This window comes from Thalassophryne amazonica, chromosome 5 (assembly GCF_902500255.1).
Source record: "Thalassophryne amazonica chromosome 5, fThaAma1.1, whole genome shotgun sequence".
Lineage (NCBI taxonomy): Eukaryota > Metazoa > Chordata > Actinopteri > Batrachoidiformes > Batrachoididae > Thalassophryne > Thalassophryne amazonica.
The window spans coordinates 7,006,951-7,030,882 of NC_047107.1; the positions used below are offsets into that span (position 1 = coordinate 7,006,951).

A 23,932-nucleotide genomic window follows, 5' to 3' on the forward strand; every position below is an offset into this window, starting at 1 on the left:
TTCAAAAGAGTAATGTCTAAGGAGTATTTGTGCCAACTTTGGTGCTTGTATCACCATTTGCACAATTTTGCTCTAAATATTCTCTTAGCTGCTGCACTACCTGGCACTCTTCCTGCTCGACGGACATTGGTGCGTGCATGAACTCTCGCACCGAGTTTGTGCACGCCTGCCTGTCAGCGTGACGTTTTGTGTGCTAATTTCGAACTGTTTCGCGCTGTTTCACCATTTTTTCCCAAACGCTGTCCAAACTTTGCACTGTGTGTGAAGGGCCCTTAACAAACGCCATTCTGTGTTTTCTGCTTCAGGTGCATCTGAGCCAAAGGACCTGCCAACAAAAAGATAAAAAATGACTTATTTTAAAAGCTGAAAGTCCTTTCTGCAATTATTTTATTCATGTGACAACGGTCCCATCACAGGCAATCCTCATCTCTCCACCATTCTGCTAGCGATGACAATAAATCTCATTAAGAATCCTCCAAGACAAACTAAAAAGAGAAGTATGTTAAATTACATGGTTAACAACAACAACAACAACAACATGTCACCCATTATGAGCGGCTGAGGTTAGAGAGGAGGGGCTATGACATCATCTTTTCAGAAAAGTTCCATATTGCTTGTCCACATGAAGATGCAAATCTGGTCTTTTTAGATTTATCCACTCTGGGAACCGTTTTCGAAAAGTAGCGGTTTTAGGCTCTGAAATCGTCAGCTCCATGTGAACTAAACACCTAAACGATACAAAACTTTAGCAGATACGCCTAAGCCTGTCTCCACGTGGGCGGGACCTTATTTCTGCAGTGCACAGCTCAGTTTATTCGATGGATGTCAGAGTCGTCAGAAAGTCTTCAGTGTTTAAAATAAACTTGTGTGTTAAAAACAGTCATTAGACAGTCAGTATTTAGTTTCCTCGATTGCCTTAGAATGCAGGGAAACGGCAACCAAGTTTTTTACTTTGGCGCACAAACCAAGTCCTCAGGAGTCAGAGCAGAATCTAGATCCAACCCTAAATAATGCCATTAATCCTAATTTCAAATTTCATATTGTACAACTTTTTTTGGGGGGGGGGGGTTGACACGCTGTTGGTGTGATTTTTTTTTTTTTTTTGGTAAAAAACAAAAAAAACCAAAACAAAACAAAAAAAAACAAAAATGATTACTCAGGTTAATGATCACAAAGTGGAGAATATCAGCAAATACAGACAACAGTCAGTGAAAGCTCACTGCTGAGTCCGACCTGCTGTCTTATGAGACTGCTTTGTTCAATAAAAGTGCACAGAAATAACACACGGAAGCACAACAGAGCCATGTTTTGTGCCCTCAGTTCACACGGGCTGCGTGCGTATTCACAAGTGGACATATGGAAAGTGGGGACACACAAAAAGTCTTGACTTAGCAGTTTTGCCAGCATCACGTGACGGGTTGTTGGCTGTATAGTCTGTTGAACTTGTGTCACAGCTTTTGTTCAGAGCTTAACAGAGAACACAGAGTGTGGAGCTCGGCGCTACCCACCAGAGTTAGTCTGACTCCTCACAGCGATACGCGTCGTCCAAACTTCACCATCTGCTCCTCCACCTGACCAAGTGATCTACGTCATCGGCGTCCACCATCAAAGAGCGAGACAGAGAAAGAGCAGCAGAGATCAACACTTTATCCACTTTTCCAGCCCTCCTGCCAATGAAATCGCACCTTGTTCCCAAGAGCACCTTCCACCAACAGAGTAAGTCCGCCATGGGCGCCGTACTGTCTCTGTCGTCTTGTGTGTTTAACTCAGGGGTGGGTGACAATAGCTTGGGAGCCATGTTGGGACAAGAATTTCACAATGTGGTCACTGATCTCCTTCATGAATCGAAGGGTGACTGGACTTGAGGTGTGAAGGCAAGAAGGCAAAAGAGGAAACAGAGAGCAGTGGAAGGACATTTCAATATGTCAAACATGGCATCATCTCTCACAGTAGTGAAGGGTGAAGTCTTTTGACAGCTGTTTCGCCCCCAAACCCCATTGCTCCAGCTCAAATTTGCTCCCCACATCATCCTCATCCACCTCCACTTCTTCCTCCTCCTCCTCTTCCTCCTCATAAGGACTGGGCTCCTCGATGGAGGTCTCTAGTTGGTAGCAGTAGGGCTGGCCCTCGGTGTACTCGTAGATGGTGGGCAGGCTGCTCTTCAGGCTGCACCGCCGACGCAGCGCTACCAGCAGTGGCTGAGGCATGGTGAAAATATCAACGTTGTTGCCCAGGTCTATCCAAGCCAGGCTCGAGAACTTCTTGGGGTCCTTCAGCATCTCAGTGAGGTCTTTGAGCACAGCCAGTGTGAGGCGGTTACCATTGAGAGCCAGAGTGCTGAGTTTGGGCAGTGAGGCCAGCAGGGGCAGAAGGAGCCTCAGGTTCTCGTCTTGGAGTTCAGTAAAGCTGATGTCCACGGCCACCACGCTGTCTCTGTTGTTTTGGAGGTAACAGGCGACCTGTCGGACATCGCGAGTAGACAGAGGGATACCAGACAGGTTCACAGAATCACTGGACAGCTTCTTCTGCAGGGTTGTCTTGAGACTGTGAGGGAAAAACAAAGAGACACAGAGTGTGAGATCATTATGAAATGTTCTGTGGCATCAACGGCTTTTATGTTGTCTTTCCTGTAATGTTTACAAGGACTTTAATACACACATACAGTGGAAATCAAAATTATACACACCCATGGACTTTTACACATTTTACTTTCTTTATGTCATTTAAAATAATTCATGCTTTCCATATTAAAATTTCTAAAATAATTCCCTTTAAAGTCAAATGGGAAACAACACGACAAATTAAATACAAACACCAAAGCTAAACTAATGTGCTGCATAAGTAATTGCACCCTTTAGTATAACAATAACAAATCAACCCTCTCACAGCTAGTTTTCTTCACACAGAGTACGAATACGTACAAATCAGGGTGAATCACAGCGAAACAGCCCGTATGAGCAAACCCCGAAAACATCCAGCCGACGTCGGGAAGGACACGTGGTCGGGCAGGCGTGAACGATCCCACTGCGACCGTTTTGTGCATGAAACCGTCGCAGCGGGAACACAGTGCGAGTAGCTAGAGAGTGTGTAACCACATTGTGCAGCTGCTGTGAAAAAATAAAATAAAATACATGCCACCCACAGGATTGTCAATTTTGAGTTCACAGGGAAACAGGAAATGTCAAAAGTGTTTAACTTTGGAAAGTGTTTTTGTTTAAAATAATTCCCACCTGGTTTTGATTTGGTTTTTTGTATGTTGTTTTTGCTGTTATGTTTAATGCTCTGTAAGGTTTCTGTGTAACTTTTTGTTGGTCTCATTAAATAATTTTTAAAAAAGTAAAATGTTGAACACTTCCTGGTTTGACAATAAACAAGATCTCGCAGGAATTCAGTGAGAGGTTGAGACTGAAACAGGAAGTGCTCAATTTTGAGTCCACAGTGAAACAGGAAATGTCAAATGTTGAACACTTCCTGACATGGGTGTAGCTGGGTTGCACTGGACTCCTCTGAAATCTGATTGGACACCCCAGGTGCCACCGAGATGATTGACATGTCACTGCACCGCACATCTGGTTGAAAACAGCCATTTTGAAATCGGTGACACATATTGACTGCGAGGTCCCTCCTGTACAGTAGTTGGTGCTGTGTTCTAAAAAAAAGTTGTAATCCACCTTAGTAGAAGAAGAAAAATGTTTGAGCCAGTTTTGAATCTGAACACATTGTCTGAACCACAGACTCCTAGTTATATTGGCAAGTAAACAGGTGTTTTTAATGTCTAAAATGATCTTCCTTAAACTCAAACTGATAGAAAATCTCTACAACTTGGTATAAATTTAATTGAAAATATAAAATACAGCATCCTGATGAGGTGGTGTAGAGGAGGTTTTTCTTAAAAAGAAGACCTGAAAGTTCAACTAATTTGGCCATATTGTGCAGCCCTACTGTGAAGTCGCTGAAAGGTTAGAATATGAATTAACATCAACATGAAAAAAAATGCTTAAAGTGGCAGGGGTTAAGATTTTTCCATGCTTATGCTCCAAGCATATTTACTGAAAATAAATAAGATGGTGGGGACTGTTTTTCTAGGCATGTGAGAATGCAAGTAGGAAAATGCTTTAAAGTGGTAGCTGTTAAGAGGAGGGATGCACCAATCCACGATTTTTCACTTTCGATCCGCTCCAGATACCTGAATTTGGATATCTGCCAATACTGATACTTTTCCGATCAGATTCCAGAGCTCTGTTTGCTTTAATATTATTGTCATTATTGTTGATTTTATATGAGGATTTTCTTAAAAAGGAGAACTGAAAGTTCAGCTACAATTTGCCAGAAGGTGTATCTAAGGTGAAAGCCTAGATTTGATGTTTTGATGAAAGAATTAAGTACTTTTATTTTTATAGACTGTTATAGCTTTATTTTAATAGACTTAAAGAGAAAAGACAGCTCTCTCTCTCTCTCTCTCTCTCTCTTGCTCGCTCTCTCTCCTCAATTTTCAATTTCACTGGAGCTTTATTGATATGGGAGACATATGTTTACATTGTCAAAGCAAGTTTTACAGAGTAAATATTAAGTCCTCTGTCTGTCTCTCTCTGTCTCCCTCTCTTTCTGTCTCTTATTTGCTCTCTCTCTCACTCGCTGTCACTCTCCCCTGTCTCTCTCTTTTTCTTTCTCACTGCTGCACAAACTTTGAACTTTTGGAAACACGAAGCCTCTCAACTGTAAAATTAGTGTATCATCATCGATGCTCATGCACAGGACTCAGTGGACAGAATCTCTGTTCACTGTGCTCCTCGGCTGCACGCTGAGTTGGCTTTTTATAGCGTCTGAGAGCCTCAGGACAGTGAAGCGGCTAACTTTTTAGCACACATTTTGTGCAACAATTCAGTTAATATTTCGGAAAATCCGTGCTCAACAGACAATTTGAATCCGACAGCCAGACAGAAATTTGCCACTAACTGCAGCCAGAACACTGCAGAAGAGAGCTCTCTTAAACAGCCCAGCTTCAGAAAACCAACCCTTCTCCCGCTCACAGTAAACAAGCAGTTGAGAGGATTCACAGTGGCTCTTCTCCGGTATCAGAAAATGTTGTTGGTTGGATCGGTATTAATACAATAACATGCTTTTCTAACTTGGGTGAATATCTGTCATTTTGGGCGACTGGGTGTGAACGGAGGGACTCAGAAAATGCATACCGCATGACAACAGCATGTTAGTTGCATTATTATCACTTTTATTGAGATACACAACACGTAACACGTACATAAAAAGTTGGCTCACTTAACTTTTGTTGTGTCGGCTGGTGCGCGCGCTGCTCTAAAAATTCGACAGTGCACCCTCATCAAGCTGTCTGCTTTAGCTGCTGTTCATTGTCGTACTATCCATGAGAAAATCATCCGGAATATCCATATTGGGACCAAAACACACTTCTCGCCTTTTCAACTTTTCCTCTGCAGACAGTTTTTTTCCCCCCTCTGCGGACAGCTCTTGGGCTGCGCACTATGATGTCATTTGTTTATGCACAGTGGGTGGGTATAGCCAGAAACGTCGACGTAAATCTACGATACCGGCCTAGCAACGCCTCAGTAAAGTGAGAACCCGACGTACCCCATCCCTAGTTAAGAGGGCCATAGTTGGGGGGTGTGGGGGGGCGATACCCCCCAGAAGCTGAATTGATTTAGACATGCTTATGCTCCCCAGAAGCATTTACTGGTGAGGACTCTTTTTCCAGGCATGTGAGATGCAAAAAAAGAAAATGCTTAAAATGTGTGTGTGTGTGTGGGGGGGGTCTCCACACTTTTCTCAAACAGGCATTAACATTTTCTCACTTTTCTCTCCTGCGGGCTGCCTCCACATCAAAACAGCGAGCGTAGTCTCTGGACCTGTTGCCAGATTTGGCACAGCTCCGCCCAGCAATGAGGGGGGCAGTGTGAGTGGTCCGCTGCGGCGCATACCGAGCCCACAGACTCAGTAAGCACATCAGAGGCAGAGCAATCGCGGTGATGCCGACTGGTGCCGCAACTGGCCCGCCTGATAAGGACGCAGAACACAATGTGTTGTTTACCGGTGGGTTGCACGCGCCGCATACAAGTAGTTGCCGTACTCAAAAGACCAAGATTCCTTGCGGATAGGACATGCGCAGAACACAAAATAATGTTCCTTTCTATGGGGATATCCCGATGTGTTTTTATATGACCTGATATTCAGGTTAGAAAAGGAGTAACCCAGCGGTCATATTTGGGTTTTTTGGGTGTTTACATGGCCGTGCACAACCGGGTTATTGCTAATATTCCGGGCATGAAAGGGTTATTGGCTGCATGTAAACGTAGTCACTGACAACATGAAGTTATTTTCTAATCTATGAAATTAGGTCTGTAGAATGAACTGTGTCTGAAGTGTTTCTAGAAAACTGCAGAGACGTGTACGAGGTCTGTCAATAAAGTAACGGTCCTTTTTATTTTTTCAAAAACTATATGGATTTCATTCATATGTTTTTACGACAGACATGCTTGAACCCTAATGCTCATGCGTGAGTTTTTCCACGCCTGTCGGTTACGTCATTCGCCTGTGAGCACGCCTTGGGAAGGAGTGGTCCCGCCCCCTCGTCAGATTTTCATTGTCAGGAAATGGCGGAATGAAAAGGACTTTTTTCCATCAGAATTTTTTCAGAAGCTGTTAGAGACTGGCACCTGGAAACCATTCGAAAAATTTATCTGGCTTTCGGTGAAAATTTTACGGGCTTTACAGAGAATAAGGACTGTTACTACAGCTTTAAGGACCCCTTTAAGGACACTCGGCGCGCCGCGCTCTGAGCTGCGACAATGCAGCACAAGCCACCGGACCATTTCTAAACGGATGGCTCTGTGGATACAAGACCGTCGTGTGCTCTTTCTCTGGTTATCACAAGAGCTGGACATCAGCCATTTTCTGGCAGATTTCACTTTTAACAAGAGATTTTGTCATGGAAAGCCGCACGGAGGCTTCGCACGTAAAGACCGATTCGCTTTGGAAGTGAGACAAAGGAACACCTCCGTTTCGGCGTGTCAGAGGACAAGTTTGGACATGCCTATCTCGGCTTTCAATGCTTACCAGTCCAGTAAGTATCAGAGAAATTGTGGAGAGCTGGACGCACTTATGTATGTATGACGTAATTATGACACTGGAAAAATATGTATGTTTTCTTTAATATTACAGGCTGTGATTCATCATATGAATTCAATAATTAAACATTTTAGAATATCTGTCATAGACCAAGGAAGCAGCTATGATAAACACAAATAGAGCTATTAATTGTTGTGTTGGACGCTGAAGAGGAGGTACTGCTGGCCCACCACCACCAGATGGCGCCCTGCTTGAAGTGCGGGCTTCAAGCACGAGAGGGCGTCGGAGCCACTGGGAGTGACAGCTGTCACACATCATCAGCACCAGCTGTCACTCATCCAACTCATCACCATCACCATAAAGGCCGGACTGCAACTCCACCTCCTCGCCGAGAAATCAGCCACCAGAAGAGGTAAGTTCTCTGCTGACTTAAAAAAACTGAATAATAGTCTGAACTCTTTTGCAGCCGTTTTCCTGTGGTGTTGCCTTATCTGTGGGATTGGCGTTTGGTGTGATCAGCGACAGATTCGCTTCACACCCCAACCAGATAAGTGGTTAGACAGGAGCTGCACGAGTGTGTGATTGGAGGTGGAAGTGCTCCCTCCCTAACGAACACAGTCTGTGGGATTACTGAGTGTGCGACCTCACACTCATCAATACTGTTTCTGTTCTCTGCCAGCAGTACCAGGTCTGACAGCTGGAGACGGTGGCCACCTGGGGATCCAGGACTTGGCGGCTCCGGTGTTCTTCAGATACGTTGGCGGTGAAGGCCGTGTGGGATCCGGCTCGGTTCTGGACGGACGTCTCCTATCCTCAAGCCTGCCCACACGTCACTCTACATATAATTGTCTGTGGAACCAAAACTGTATTTGTCTGTATTCTGTTGTGCACTTCACAACATTAAATTGTTACTGTTTGGCTTATCCATTGCCCGTTCATTTAACACCCCCTGTTGTGGGTCGGTGTTCCTACACCTTCACAACAATTAATAAAAGTATATAACAGGGTCATGAACCCACTTGGTCACTTTAGCTCCTAAAAAACTCGCTCATTTGACATCTGTTTATCCTTCATGCAAATTTCCCCAAAATTACCAAAAATCTCTTCATATTTCACCAAACAAATGCTGTCAGAACAACAGTAAATCATTCACTGAGAATCAGGTGGTTCTACGTTCACTTTTTATTGTTTTTAAGAAAAATAGATTTGAACTTTTGGCTGGTCAGATGCCCAACATAAATAGAGCTGAGTTGTATTTGTTTTTTTCTTTTTTGCATGTAATGATTTTGATATATGAAAAATTGGCAGTTTTATAATAATAATTTTAATCTTCTGTTAGATCTTAGTATCAAAATATGGAGATAATTCATTCTGAAAATAACATTATACCGTGTTTTAAATGGTGTGTGTGGTGTCCAATCTGTACCCTTATTTTTCCACTTTATCTGTTATCTTCAGAATTAACAAGTTCTTTCTTCATCATAATTCTTTAAAAAAGAAAGGTGTCCAAAATTGACTCTAAAAACTCAAATACCTGATATTTCTCAAACACTATTTCAAAAGCACGATTCTGAAAGCAGTGTAGGTACTTTGAAAAATGAAGATAGCAGCATGAATGATTGATTAGACAACAAAGTCACAAGTTGGGCCAACTGACACTTGGAACAGCAGCTGCGTTAAAAGGCCTTTCTGGCACATTTAGATAGACAACAATGTATTCAATCAATTTCAGAGTTATTTCATTTATATCGCACCAAATCACAAAAAAGATGCCTCAAGGTGCTTCACATAAGTAAAGTCTAGCCTTACCAATGTATTGTACCATCAAATTCCTTTCATGTTAATGCAATTTATTTTCTGGCGAGCAGTTATATTACAGTTATACTGCCTTACTTTGACTCGTGAATTGTTATCACGACTACAATCAGGTGCATCACTCACTGTGTGTGAGACATCAAATTACCTGAATCATCATAATCATAATGGCTACACAATGAATCAGGTCACAATTGTGGTGTAAGCTTGTGTAATGATATGCCTCATTTCAAAAACCTTGCGATTTTAATAATTAAGTACAACCCAAATTAAAAAGTACGGATTGTACGGATAGTGCAAAAATAAATAAAGAAATAAAAATGCAGCAATCCTTAAGGTGCATTCACACATGACACGAATGCGGGCGAATCAGACCCATCCAGGCCAAACAGGCGACACCCCCCAAAAATTGAGCCAGATACGGGAGGTATTGGGCAGGCACGAACGAATGGCGTCTGCATGCCACCCCAATAACCAGAATGTGTGTAGAAGCCACCATGAAAGATTAGCATGCGTTCAGTGTTCACATACATCAGTCCATATAGTGGATCAAAGACATCCAGTAATCCAGAGGACAGGTAAAGCAGAATCTGTTATCACAGCGGCCGCACCCCCCCAAATGCATGCTCCTCTCTCCGTGTCACTCCCTCTCTCGCTCTTCTCTTTGTCTTACTCTTTTTCCATCCACTCTGTCTTTTCTCTTTGCTTCCTATTTTACACCATTGTTCCACTCGCTCTCCCTCAGCCTTCAGGATACCAGCTGCAGTACCAGCTGCTGTGAGCTCATCACATAAATGAGCTCACGGCTTTCCCATCTCCAGGCTGTGGGGCCAGCTCACAGCCACACTGGGACATGCGTGTGTCCTGGCTGTCAGTTAATGCTCCACATGATGGACGGACCGTGTGGACGTTGTGATCATGTGTCACGTGGCGAGCACAGTGGCCCGTTGTGTTGTTCGCTTGTATGGCATGCTGGCCGCAGAATGCTGCATCATATGGGGTGTATATGGGATCCATATGGGATTCATATGGGATGACACATACATCCTGCTGATGGTGGAAGCTGTCAGCAGGATGGGATGTACAACACAGGGTGCTGTGTAGTTGGTGTCCGCCAAGCGCTGTGACACACAGTTGTTCCACAGCTGAGTTTTTATTTTTATGTCTGTTGTGGCAGCATGGGCAGACTGCTGCCCAGTAATTCCATGTCCAGAGGGACATGTTATATGTAGTATATGTCATGATAGGTGTTTCACAGGTGTCACAACCAGGTCAGCTGTGTTTGGTGGCAGTGCACTGAGCCTGTCACATGCATCGACTCACCGTGGGCAAGCAGCACGCTGCGCACACCTGCACATCGTATTACAGCTGTGATGATCACAATGTCTCATATACATTTTGTAACCCATGGGAGGGAATAACAATATATACGAGGTCTGTTAGAAAAGTATCGAACCTTATCTTTTTTTTTCAAAAACCTGATGGAATTGAATCACGTGTGCTTGCATGAGCCAACCTTGAACCTTCCTGCGCATCGTGAATTTTTTCACGCCTGTCGATTGCGTCATTTGCTGGCAAGCAGCATTTGTGTGAGGTCGTGTGTAGTGCTCTCGGCGGATTTTCATTGCAAGGAAGATGGCGGAATGACTGGAGCAGCACTACTGCATCAAATTTTGCCAGAAACTGAGCGACAGCCAGGTGGAAACCATTCAAAAGATTAAGACATTTCATACGGCCCCTCGACCTTAGTCCGAATGGTCCAACTTGCGTACAGACTTGCAGAACGAATGCTGCAACTTCAGTAGAATGGCGGTACGACTGCATCTTGACCTCTGTTTAATTGGGTTTCCACTGTGAGGGCAACACGAATATGGTGTGCATGTGCTGTGGCTGAGACTGCTGTATGAAGCGTTTGAGTGCAGTCTGAATTTGCACCACTGTCATCCTATTCCTCCTTTGTGCGCCATTCTGCCTAATTCGTGATATGTGTGAAGGGGCCTTTACATTTGCTTTGACTTCTGTTTCATTGCAGAGCCTTATGTTAACCTGGTGCAGAAACAGTGTCAACTTCTCTGGGCTTGAAGACATCTGGGTTGGACCATCACCCAGTGGAAACGTGTGTGTTGTGTGCTCTGGATCAAAGACGAAAAGGACCACCCAGACAATCCAGAAGCTGGGGTCTATCATGGTCTGGGGTTGTGTCAGTGCCTTGGCAAAGGTCATTTACACTTCTATGATGCAGCATTAATGCAGAAAAGTACACTGACATTTTAGAGCAACGAGCCTCCATCAACATGTTTTCCAGGGATGTCAATGCATTTGGACTAAATTTATACAGTGCTTTTGTTCATGGTCAAAGTGCATTACAGCGATGCCTCACATTCACCCATTCACACGCACCGATGTCAGGGTACTGCTAGGGGTGGGCGAATTAAGCAATTGTCCCTTAAAATTTACTAGACTCAGTGTCCATTTCAATGCCTTTTAAAAGTGCATGCTTCAAGCTTTATATGAGTTTTTAAATTATGTTAATAGGTCTACTATAACCTGAATTCTGATTAATAATTTCCGTAATGTTTTTTTTGGTGAATTTTATGGTCATATTTGGTGCGCGTATTTGCAGAAAGTTACAGTAAACAGTCTCATTTCCTCATTCAGCTGAGCTGAGAGCTCCATCTTGGGGCAGGAGAGCAGAGAAAAAAAAAAAAACCATGCCTTCCGCTTTATCATTGGTGGAACCCCACGACTTAAGCCAATCAGGATCATCGACAAACGTGGTGGCATCTCTGAGGACTTTCTGGATAAAACGCCACCAAAAGCAGACAAACTAACACTGCCTCCTGCTGGAGGCAGTGTCCAGCAGGAGGCAGTGTGCTGCTCCACAGCCTGTCCAGTGGATTTTTATTTTTATTTTATTTTATTTTTTAGCACTGTTGTCGTGTGTTACCTGTGCTGCTCCACAGCCTGTCTAGTGGATTTTTATTTTATTTTAGCACTGTTGTCGTGCGTTACCTGTGCTGCTCCACAGCCTGTCTAGTGTCGGATTCCCTGTTTGGGAATCCGCTAGCTTAGCGTAGCTACTAGCTCTTAGCCGTTTTAGCATGGCGGCTTCTCCTGTCTCTCCCGTACTTTTCTGCTCTGGGTGTGAAATGGTTAGTTATTCCTCGCCTCTTTTAGCAGTAACGGTACATGTAATAAGTGCAGCTTATTCGTAGCTTTGGAGGCCAGGCTGGGCGAATTGGAGGCTCGGCTCCGCACCGTGGAAAATTCTACAGCTAGCCAGGCCCCTGTAGTCGGTGCGGACCAAGGTAGCTTAGCCGCCGTTAGTTCCCCCCTGGCAGACCCCGTGCAGTCGGGAAGGCAGGCTGACTGGGTGACTGTGAGGAGGAAGCGTAGCCCTAAACAGAAGCCCCGTGTACACCGTCAACCCGTTCACATCTCTAACCGTTTTTCCCCACTCGACGATACACTCGCCGAGGATCAAACTCTGGTTATTGGCGACTCTGTTTTGAGAAATGTGAAGTTAGCGACACCAGCAACCATTGTCAATTGTCTTCCGGGGGCCAGAGCAGGCGACATCGAAGGACATTTGAAATTGCTGGCTAAGGCTAAGCGTAAATTTGGTAAGATTGTAATTCACGTCGGCAGTAATGACACTCGGTTACGCCAATCGGAGGTCACTAAAATTAACATTGAATCGGTGTGTAACTTTGCAAAAACAATGTCGGACTCTGTAGTTTTCTCTGGGCCCCTCCCCAATCAGACCGGGAGTGACATGTTTAGCCGCATGTTCTCCTTGAATTGCTGGCTGTCTGAGTGGTGTCCAAAAAATGAGGTGGGCTTCATTGATAATTGGCAAAGCTTCTGGGGAAAACCTGGTCTTGTTAGGAGAGACGGCATCCATCCCACTTTGGAGGGAGCAGCTCTCATTTCTAGAAATCTGGCCAATTTTTTGGGATCCTCCAAACTGTGACTGTCTAGCGTTGGGACCAGGAGGCAGAGCTGTGGTCTTATACACCTCTCTGCAGCTTCTCTCCCCCTGCCATCCCCCTATTACCCCATCCCCGTAGAGACGGTGCCTGCTCCCAGACCACCAATAACTAGCAAAAATCTATTTAAGCATAAAAATTCAAAAAGAAAAAATAATATAGCACCTTCAATTGCACCACAGACTAAAACAGTTAAATGTGGTCTATTAAACATTAGGTCTCTTTCTTCTAAGTCCCTGTTGGTAAATGATATAATAATTGATCAACGTATTGATTTATTCTGCCTAACAGAAACTTGGTTACAGCAGGATGAATATGTTAGTTTAAATGAGTCAACACCCCCGAGTCACACTAACTGTCAGAATGCTCGTAGCACGGGCCGGGGCGGAGGATTAGCAGCAATCTTCCATTCCAGCTTATTAATTAATCAAAAACCTAGACAGAGCTTTAATTCATTTGAAAGCTTGTCTCTTAGTCTTGTCCATCCAAATTGGAAGTCCCAAAAACCAGTTTTATTTGTTATTATCTATCGTCCACCTGGTCGTTACTGTGAGTTTCTCTGTGAATTTTCAGACCTTTTGTCTGACTTAGTGCTTAGCTCAGATAAGATAATTATAGTGGGCGATTTTAACATCCACACAGATGCTGAGAATGACAGCCTCAACACTGCATTTAATCTATTATTAGACTCTATCGGCTTTGCTCAAAAAGTAAATGAGTCCACCCACCACTTTAATCATATTTTAGATCTTGTTCTGACTTATGGTATGGAAATAGAAGACTTAACAGTATTCCCTGAAAACTCCCTTTTGTCTGATCATTTTTTAATAACATTTACATTTACCCTGATGGACTACCCTGCAGTGGGGAATAAGTTTCATTACACTAGAAGTCTTTCAGAAAGCGCTGTAACTAGGTTTAAGGATATGATTCCTTCTTTATGTTCTCTAATGTCATATACCAACACAGAGCAGAGTAGCTACCTAAACTCTGTAAGGGAGTTAGAGTATCTTGTCAATAGTTTTACATCCTCATTGAAGACAACTTTGGATGCTGTAGCTCCTCTGAAAAAGAGAGCTTTAAATCAGAAGTGTCTGACTCCGTGGTATAACTCACAAACTCGTAGCTTAAAGCAGATAACCCGTAAGTTGGAGAGGAAATGGCGTCTCACTAATTTAGAAGATCTTCACTTAGCCTGGAAAAAGAGTTTGTTACTCTATAAGAAAGCCCTTCGTGAAGCTAGGACATCTTTCTACTCATCACTAATTGAAGAAAATAAGAACAACCCCAGGTTTCTTTTCAGCACTGTAGCCAGGCTGACAAAGAGTCAGAGCTCTATTGAGCTGAGTATTCCATTAACTTTAACTAGTAATGACTTCATGACTTTCTTTGCTAACAAAATTTTGACTATTAGAGAAAAAATTACTCATAACCATCCCAAAGATGTATCGTTATCTTTGGCTGCTTTCAGTGATGCCGGTATTTGGTTAGACTCTTTCTCTCCGATTGTTCTGTCTGAGTTATTTTCATTAGTTACTTCATCCAAACCATCAACATGCTTATTAGACCCCATTCCTGCCAGGCTGCTCAAGGAAGTCCTACCATTATTTAATGCTTCAATCTTAAATATGATCAATCTATCTTTGTTAGTTGGTTATGTACCACAGGCCTTTAAGGTGGCAGTAATTAAACCATTACTTAAAAAGCCATCACTTGACCCAGCTATCTTAGCTAATTATAGGCCAATCTCCAACCTTCCTTTTCTCTCAAAGATTCTTGAGAGGGTAGTTGTAAAACAGCTAACTGATCACCTGCAGAGGAATGGTCTATTTGAAGAGTTTCAGTCAGGTTTTAGAATTCATCATAGTACAGAAACAGCATTAGTGAAGGTTACAAATGATCTTCTTATGGCTTCGGACAGTGGACTTATCTCTGTGCTTGTTCTGTTGGACCTCAGTGCTGCTTTTGATACTGTTGACCATAAAATTTTATTACAGAGATTAGAGCATGTCATAGGTATTAAAGGCATTGCGCTGCGGTGGTTTGAATCATATTTGTCTAATAGATTACAGTTTGTTCATGTAAATGTTAATTATGTTAATGTTAATAATAAATGTTAATAATTATGGAGTTCCACAAGGTTCTGTGCTAGGACCAATTTTATTCACTTTATACATGCTTCCCTTGGGCAGTATTATTAGACGGTATTGCTTAAATTTTCATTGTTACGCAGATGATACCCAGCTTTATCTATCCATGAAGCCAGAGGATACGCACCAATTAGCTAAACTGCAGGATTGTCTTACAGACATAAAGACATGGATGACCTCTAATTTCCTGCTTTTAAACTCAGATAAAACTGAAGTTATTGTACTTGGCCCCACAAATCTTAGAAGCATGGTGTCTAACCAGATCGTTACTCTGGATGGCATTTCCCTGATCTCTAGTAATACTGTGAGAAATCTTGGAGTTATTTTTGATCAGGATATGTCATTCAAAGCGCATATTAAACAAATATGTAGGACTGCCTTTTTGCATTTACGCAATATCTCTAAAATCAGAAAGGTCTTGTCTCAGAGTGATGCTGAAAAACTAATTCATGCATTTGTTTCCTCTAGGCTGGACTATTGTAATTCATTATTATCTGGTTGTCCTAAAAGTTCCCTAAAAAGCCTTCAGTTGGTTCAGAATGCTGCAGCTAGAGTACTGACGGGGACTAGCAGGAGAGAGCATATCTCACCCGTGTTGGCCTCCCTTCATTGGCTTCCTGTTAATGCTAGAATAGAATTTAAAATTCTTCTTCTTACTTATAAGGTTTTGAATAATCAGGTCCCATCTTATCTTAGGGACCTCGTAGTACCATATTACCCCATTAGAGCGCTTCGCTCTCAGACTGCGGGCTTACTTGTAGTTCCTAGGGTTTGTAAGAGTAGAATGGGAGGCAGAGCCTTCAGCTTTCAGGCTCCTCTCCTGTGGAACCAGCTCCCAATTCAGATCAGGGAGACAGATACCCTCTCTACTTTTAAGATTAGGCTTAAAACTTTCCTTTTCGCTAAGGCTTATAGTTAGGGCTGGATCGGGTGACCCTGGACCATCCCTTGGTTATGTTGCTTTAGACGTAGACTGTGTTTCATAATTATTGTATGGCCTTGCCTTGCAATGTGGAGCGCCTTGGGGCAACTGTTTGTTGTGATTTGGCGCTATACAAGAAAAAAGTTGATTGATTGATTGATTGGACAGAAGCAGGGATGATGAAATGAGATTATTCCAATGCACAAAAATACTAGTCTAAGAAGTCAGAGAATCAATCAATCAATCAATTTTTTTATATAGCGCCAAATCACAACAAACAGTTGCCCCAAGGCGCTTTATATTGTAAGGCAAGGCCATACAATAATTATGTAAAACCCCAACGGTCAAAACGACGCCCTGTGAGCAAGCACTTGGCTACAGTGGGAAGGAAAAACTCCCTTTTAACAGGAAGAAACCTCCAGCAGAACCAGGCTCAGGGAGGGGCAGTCTTCTGCTGGGACTGGTTGGGGCTGAGGGAGAGAACCAGGAAAAAGACATGCTGTGGAGGGGAGCAGAGATCGATCACTAATGATTAAATGCAGAGTGGTGCATACAGAGCAAAAAGAGAAAGAAACAGTGCATCATGGGAACCCCCCAGCAGTCTACGTCTATAGCAGCATAACTAAGGGATGGTTCAGGGTCACCTGATCCAGCCCTAACTATAAGCTTTAGCAAAAAGGAAAGTTTTAAGCCTAATCTTAAAAGTAGAGAGGGTGTCTGTCTCCCTGATCTGAATTGGGAGCTGGTTCCACAGGAGAGAAGCCTGAAAGCTGAAGGCTCTGCCTCCCATTCTACTCTTACAAACCCTAGGAACTACAAGTAAGCCTGCAGTCTGAGAGCGAAGCGCTCTATTGGGGTGATATGGTACTACGAGGTCCCTAAGATAAGATGGGACCTGATTATTCAAAACCTTATAAGTAAGAAGAAGAATTTTAAATTCTATTCTAGAATTAACAGGAAGCCAATGAAGAGAGGCCAATATGGATGAGATATGCTCTCTCCTTCTAGTCCCCGTCAGTACTCTAGCTGCAGCATTTTGAATTAACTGAAGGCTTTTTAGGGAACTTTTAGGACAACCTGATAATATTGAATTACAATAGTCCAGCCTAGAGGAAATAAATGCATGAATTAGTTTTTCAGCATCACTCTGAGACAAGACCTTTCTGATTTTAGAGATATTGCGTAAATGCAAAAAAGCAGTCCTACATATTTGTTTAATATGCGCTTTGAATGACATATCCTGATCAAAAATGACTCCAAGATTTCTCACAGTATTACTAGAGGTCAGGGTAATGCCATCCAGAGTAAGGATCTGGTTAGACACCATGTTTCTAAGATTTGTGGGGCCAAGTACAATAACTTCAGTTTTATCTGAGTTTAAAAGCAGGAAATTAGAGGCCATCCATGTCTTTATGTCTGTAAGACAATCCTGCAGTTTAGCTAATTGGTGTGTGTCCTCTGGCTTCATGGATAGATAAAGCTGGGTATCATCTGCGTAACAATGAAAATTTAAGCAATACCGTCTAATAATACTGCCTAAGGGAAGCATGTATAAAGTGAATAAAATTGGTCCTAGCACAGAACCTTGTGGAACTCCATAATTAACTTTAGTCTGTGAAGAAGATTCCCCATTTACATGAACAAACTGTAATCTATTAGACAAATATGATTCAAACCACCGCAGCGCAGTGCCTTTAATACCTATGGCATGCTCTAATCTCTGTAATAAAATTTTATGGTCAACAGTATCAAAAGCAGCACTGAGGTCTAACAGAACAAGCACAGAGATGAGTCCACTGTCCGAGGCCATAAGAAGATCATTTGTAACCTTCACTAATGCTGTTTCTGTACTATGATGAATTCTAAAACCTGACTGAAACTCTTCAAATAGACCATTCCTCTGCAGATGATCAGTTAGCTGTTTTACAACTACCCTTTCAAGAATTTTTGAGAGAAAAGGAAGGTTGGAGATTGGCCTATAATCAGCTAAGATAGCTGGGTCAAGTGATGGCTTTTTAAGTAATGGTTTAATTACTGCCACCTTAAAAGCCTGTGGTACATAGCCAACTAATAAAGATAGATTGATCATATTTAAGATCGAAGCATTAAATAATGGTAGGGCTTCCTTGAGCAGCCTGGTAGGAATGGGGTCTAATAAACATGTTGATGGTTTGGATGAAGTAACTAATGAAAATAACTCAGACAGAACAATCGGAGAGAAAGAGTCTAACCAAATACCGGCATCACTGAAAGCAGCCAAAGATAACGATACATCTTTGGGATGGTTATGAGTAATTTTTTCTCTAATAGTTAAAATTTTGTTAGCAAAGAAAGTCATGAAGTCATTACTAGTTAAAGTTAATGGAATACTCAGCTCAATAGAGCTCTGACTCTTTGTCAGCCTGGCTACAGTGCTGAAAAGAAACCTGGGGTTGTTCTTATTTTCTTCAATTAGTGATGAGTAGTAAGATGTCCTAGCTTTATGGAGGGCTTTTTTATAGAGCAACAGACTCTTTTTCCAGGCTAAGTGAAGATCTTCTAAATTAGTGAGACGCCATTTCCTCTCCAACTTACGGGTTATCTGCTTTAAGCTACGAGTTTGTGAGTTATACCACGGAGTCAGGCACTTCTGATTTAAAGCTCTCTTTTTTCAGGTGCTCAAAATTAATTATATCTGTTTTTGTTTTATGCTGTTTTTTATTTATTTATTTTAATCAATTTAGCTTTGCAAAGGAACTATATGACCCATTCAGAAACACTTCCATTATAACTTTTACACTAATGTTTATAACAGGATAATATACTGTTACCATGAAGGGATTCAATTTGTATCATGAATTCAAATAGTGAGTAACATCAGTTATCGGTTTAACGTCACCGCACTGTCTCGTATTCCTGTAAAGTGAATCACTGTACAGGCAGATTTTTAAAATTCAATAAAATATCACATTAAACCGTCACTGCCAAGCCATTGTATTCTTGTTCACTGTATGTCCAGGAACCTCTGTGATGGTTTTCGTGTTTTTTTTACTGCAGCTTAATGCTTCAGTCATACAGAACAGGCACGCCTTTTTCTCCAGACAGTTGCTAATATTTCCTGCTAAAAATTCATACATTTTTAAGAGACTGAGACTCATCTCTGTGTGGTTTTTGTGCAGAGTGTAAGAGAGCGTCCACAAATCTAACAAAGACACTGTCAAGTCTTCCACAAAAACAGACGTGGCCTTCGACAGGGCCGGCAGACCGTCTCTGTCTTTGTGTCTTTTTGACAGCCGTTTGTTGATGAACACAAGGAGAATCTGGATGTGGCAGCGTCCTGTCTTCACATTCTGGCTGAGGGTGAATTTTTTTGCTTTAATGATTCATGTCCCTCCTGCTGTCTCAGGCGGCGTCGGTCCATCTCTGCACTTTGCCAAGCCAGTTGAGTAACTAAGTGGAAGAAGCCTCTTCAGATCAGAATGTGTGTGTGTGTGATCAGGATTTTGTGTCTGCACGTTTTCAGTCAGATCCACTGATTTGTCTCTAAATGTCCACAGAAAAAAGACAAGAATGGAGTCTTGTAAGATCACTGTGGACATCTTTGCTTACCTCCATTTGTGTCTCAATACCAACAACGGACTCATAATTAAAATATCTCCTTAAATAGTTCTGAGATTATTTTCATTTTCCAAAAATTAATAGTGCAGCAGATAACTGAAACAATCCTCCAAATGGTGATCGAAGCTCCAAATTTGGCACATATACACCTTAGACATTAAGTTTTGAAAAAACTGACTGGCCACTTGAATTTTCAATGGGAAGCCAGGTAGGGGAACTACCTGAGGAACTGAGGAATTACACAGGGGTCAAAATTTACAAATGCTCCAATCATGTTGATAACTATACCACATTATTTGTCTGATCATAATGATTCCAAAAATATATAGTTTGGACTATCTGTGAGTGAATGTTATGGAGTTATGGGGTAAAAACAGCAAGAATGGTGACAAAGGTCAGTTTCAGTTTGTACAGGGGTCAAAAGTTAAAGTTGCTCCAGTTTTGGTAAAACATGATGCAAATTATTAGTTGAGGTAATAGGATGAATAAATGGAATAGTTTTGGCAGTGTTGAATGTTTGGTCTTCAAAGTAAAGATCAAACAAGGTTATCATCCACTGGATTCAAAAACAATAATTTAGCATTTGTTTCTCCTCATTGAATACACTTGTTATTAGAAAATAAAAAAATAAAAAATTGTGTAGTTCATGCGGTTTCTCTTTATAAATACATTTGCTGAAGATCTAAGGGTTTAACCCTCTGGGGTCGATGCCATCGTATACGACGGCTGAGACCAAGCTTTACTAAATTACAAATAACTTTTTAATGATATGGGATAGAAACTTGCTTTTTTTGCTGAAAAGTTAATTCCGCGGACCTTCAAGCCACCGTCCACCATCTTTGTACTCCTCATAGAAGCTGTGTGATGACGTGAACAATGTGAGTGTCCAATCGGAATTGGTTCACTGTCACATGGTTTTCCAAAATCCAGTCGTAGGGCAGATTCACCTCACGTGACACACCAAAGGTTGTTTTTTAGGAGTGATACTAGTTTATTATAGTTTGCTGTGTATTTTGAATAAATGTGTGTGGAAAATTATTTCCGCTTTACTTTTTCCTTTCTTATTTCTGACTGTAAATCTTTATTACACTTGTAAAACACAACTATAGCATTCATATTTTGAAAGTACAGGTTGTCCTGAAAAAAAAAAAAGAGACATAAAACTTGATTGTGGGATGCAGGGAGTGCTGTTAACAGCAATAAAAAAACATTTATGCCAGGCAAGTGAACTGTCCAAAAAATGCCCTCAGACCCCAGAGAGTTAACCACTGAATCTGAAACATGATGGTAGATGCATGAAACAACATGGAATAAGACTCTTTGCCAAAGGGTATTCCATGTGATGTCAGTGACCCTATGGCCTTGGCGGAGGTTTGCGCTCTGCGAGTGCTTCTAGTTTTAAATTAATTAATGCACAAATTTTTAGTCTCGTTTAGGGTGACCAGATGTCCCACTTTGTGCCCCAAATTGAGATGGTTTCTGGCGTTGTTACTGACAGTCAGGCTTCAGTTTTTAAATGCGTGTTAGTCAGAAGTTTCTCATTTTATTACCACCATTGTTGAGTTTGTTTGCTTGTGTTTGTATGCTGGAAATAAACAAGATGATTTTGAGTGATTTTAAATTAAAAATTAATTTTACTTGTTAAATGATATTACTTATCACAAGATTCTTGAAAATTATTGCTGAAATTATGGCGTTCTTCCATGACGACAGACTTTGAGCGACTGTGAAAGTAACAGTAAACAAACACTCATAACTAACAGTAAATAAGTAATAATAAAGTGTCTTTGGTTTTGTCCGTTAATCTTCCTAAATGTTTTCAACTTTGCAATGTGATTTCTGAAGTTGTAGATTCCATAAATGACTTTCCAAAATGCTGTTTTCAGTTTTAGTTTTCTGACATGTTGTCTTTACAATCTTGTAAATGCAAAGGTCCATGCGTGTCTGAGCAGAAAGAACAAACAGACGGAGTGCAGTGACAAAAGTGGACCAGCAACCGTGGTTGCCGTGGTCGTCGTGGTTGCTGTGGTTGCCGTGGCACTGCATCAGGCCAGCCTGTGGCCAGCTGTGTCCTGGTTCAACGTCAGCTACACACACACAAATATCAGGCGCTCTGCAGACTTACGACATGCTGACGCTCTACACAGATGGACTTACCAGGCCTGGGACTTCCGTCTGGACATGCTCTGCCTCAGCCACTTGGAGTGTGGGGTCAGGTGGTAGATCAGCTGCCGGCAGATTTTGTCAGAAGACTTGATGGTGTCTGTATCCTACAGAAGAGAAAGTGTTTGCACTTGTGACGTTTTCACAAAAAAATTCACTTCCACTCAGATCAAACTGGGATTTTTCCAGTGAATCAAACCGTGACTCAGATTCATGAAAGAGGCAGCATGTTCTGTGCGGCGAGTCAGGCTCCATAAATCCTGGTGCCTGTCGAAACTACAGCCCATCATCTGCTCACTGACAGATGTCTTACCTGACACCACTGGAAAGAGCAGAACCATCACAGCAACCGCTGCTCCCTGACCTGCAACCAGACCCAAAGTGGGTGCATCCACCCACCAAGAGTTGGTCTCCTCCAGGTCCACAGCCCTCAGAGACGCTGCAATATTGAGCTTTTCCAGCTCCATTAACAGCAGTGAGACAGAGTGTTCCTGCATGGCTAATTCAGTTTCTGGACCTGGATGCTGCCGCATACTGGACATGTCCTCAGCACTACACCAGTCACCACCTTGCAGATAGACCACAACCTTGGTGCCTCCTGTGGTTTCTTGTTTACCAGGATAAACAATCTGAACAGCTTTCCCGTTCACAGTGCACGTCACAGGAGCCAGGTTTCTCCCACAGAGTGCACAAACAGAACAGTTTCTTTTCCAGGGTCACACTTTGAAAAGGTGGCTGAAGTATCAAACCCGCCAACCAGGTTTTATTGGTCACATGAGACAAAGATCGAGCCATTTGGCCACAGTGACCACAAGCATGTTTTGAAGGTGCATCAATCAACCTCAGGATCACCACAGCAATGGTTATGGCCCCTGCACACATAGTGCGAAGTTTGGAGGGCGTTTGGACAAAAACGGCAAAACAACACGAAACAGTTCAAAACTAGCACACGAAAGATCACGCCGACGGGCAGGCATGCACGAACATGGTGTGAGAATTCGTGCACGCGCCGGTCTCCATCCAGCAGGAACAGAACCAGGTGCACCACATGGCACCGCTTATGTGGAAGAAATGAAAACCAGCTGGTACGTGTGGAACCACATCGCACCGCTTATGTGGAATAAATTAAAAAAAAAAAGAAAAAACACACCACCTGGGATGCAAACTCGCACCTTTTAAAACCTCTGATCCACAGTTAGAGACTTTACCACTGAGCTACAGAGCTGTTCTTTGAAAGCTGCTGGAAGCTGCCTCATATCAGGAAGGACATGAAGTATTACAAAAAAATAAATAAATAAAAATCACACGCCATATAAAAACGCCGCATTTATCAAGCGAGCAACACAAATATCTGTTCCTCTGGTGATGACTCATGGTCACAGACTTACAGTTATGAAATGACATGAACGACAAGCAGTGTGCTCTGATGCCCACAACTACTGTCACATTTGTCCAGTCGGCCTCGCGTGTGTTCTGCCCAACATGCGTATTTTGTGGACAGTGTGCCGCAGCACAGACACCACATCATGTGGAGCAGAGCTCATGTGGATGACGTGACGGTCAGATCACCCGCTGCATGTTCTGATCTGATGGTCCATTTCAACCTGGGGGGCTGTCAGTGTCCACTCCGCACACGCGCTTGCTTGCTGCAGCTTGTCGCCACCACGGCGATATGTGTTTTTATTTATGTCCATGTAAATACAGCAACTGCTGTTGCAACAAATAAAAGTTACGCTACAATTTATCCAATCACAGCCACAGAAATCTATATCTCCTACAGAGTTGTCTGGGTGTCTTGGTGGCTTCCCTCACCAGTGTCATATTTGCACTGTCACTCAAAAAAAAAAAAAAAAGTATTACTGTCCAAATACTTCTGGACTTGACTGTAACATCTGTTTCTGGAACTGGTGCACTGCAGAAAGTGGATGAAACAATGAAGAATAAAGACAACCTCAGAATTATTCAACAGAATCTGAAACATGGACACTGTTTGGTGTTCGAGCAGGACAGCGACTCCAAAAGCAAACATCAAAGTTGGTTGTGAAGTCCACAAACCAGGTGGACAATGAGACATGGGAATGGCCTTTCCAAAGACCCGACCTCAACCAGCAGCATCTGGCTATTAAACCACATTTCATTTTGAAAGAACTTTGAGAATATTTTTTCTCTCTTTCAAACATGACTTTTCAATACAAAAT

General features: G+C 42.4%; 1 protein-coding gene across 1 annotated transcript in view; it reads right to left on the reverse strand.

Annotated features, from left to right (window-relative positions):
• Positions 1–1,179: 1,179 nt before the first annotated feature.
• The window catches only part of lrrc75ba (leucine rich repeat containing 75Ba), a 71,471-nt gene continuing 48,718 nt past the window's right edge, over positions 1,180–23,932 (reverse strand). Inside the window, exons 3-4 of the mRNA XM_034169694.1 lie at positions 21,729–21,841; positions 1,180–2,544 (exon numbers count right to left, since the gene is read on the reverse strand). Coding sequence (XP_034025585.1) covers positions 1,938–2,544; positions 21,729–21,841 — 720 coding nt within the window. The 3' untranslated portion in view covers positions 1,180–1,937. The remainder of the gene's footprint in view (positions 2,545–21,728; positions 21,842–23,932) is intronic.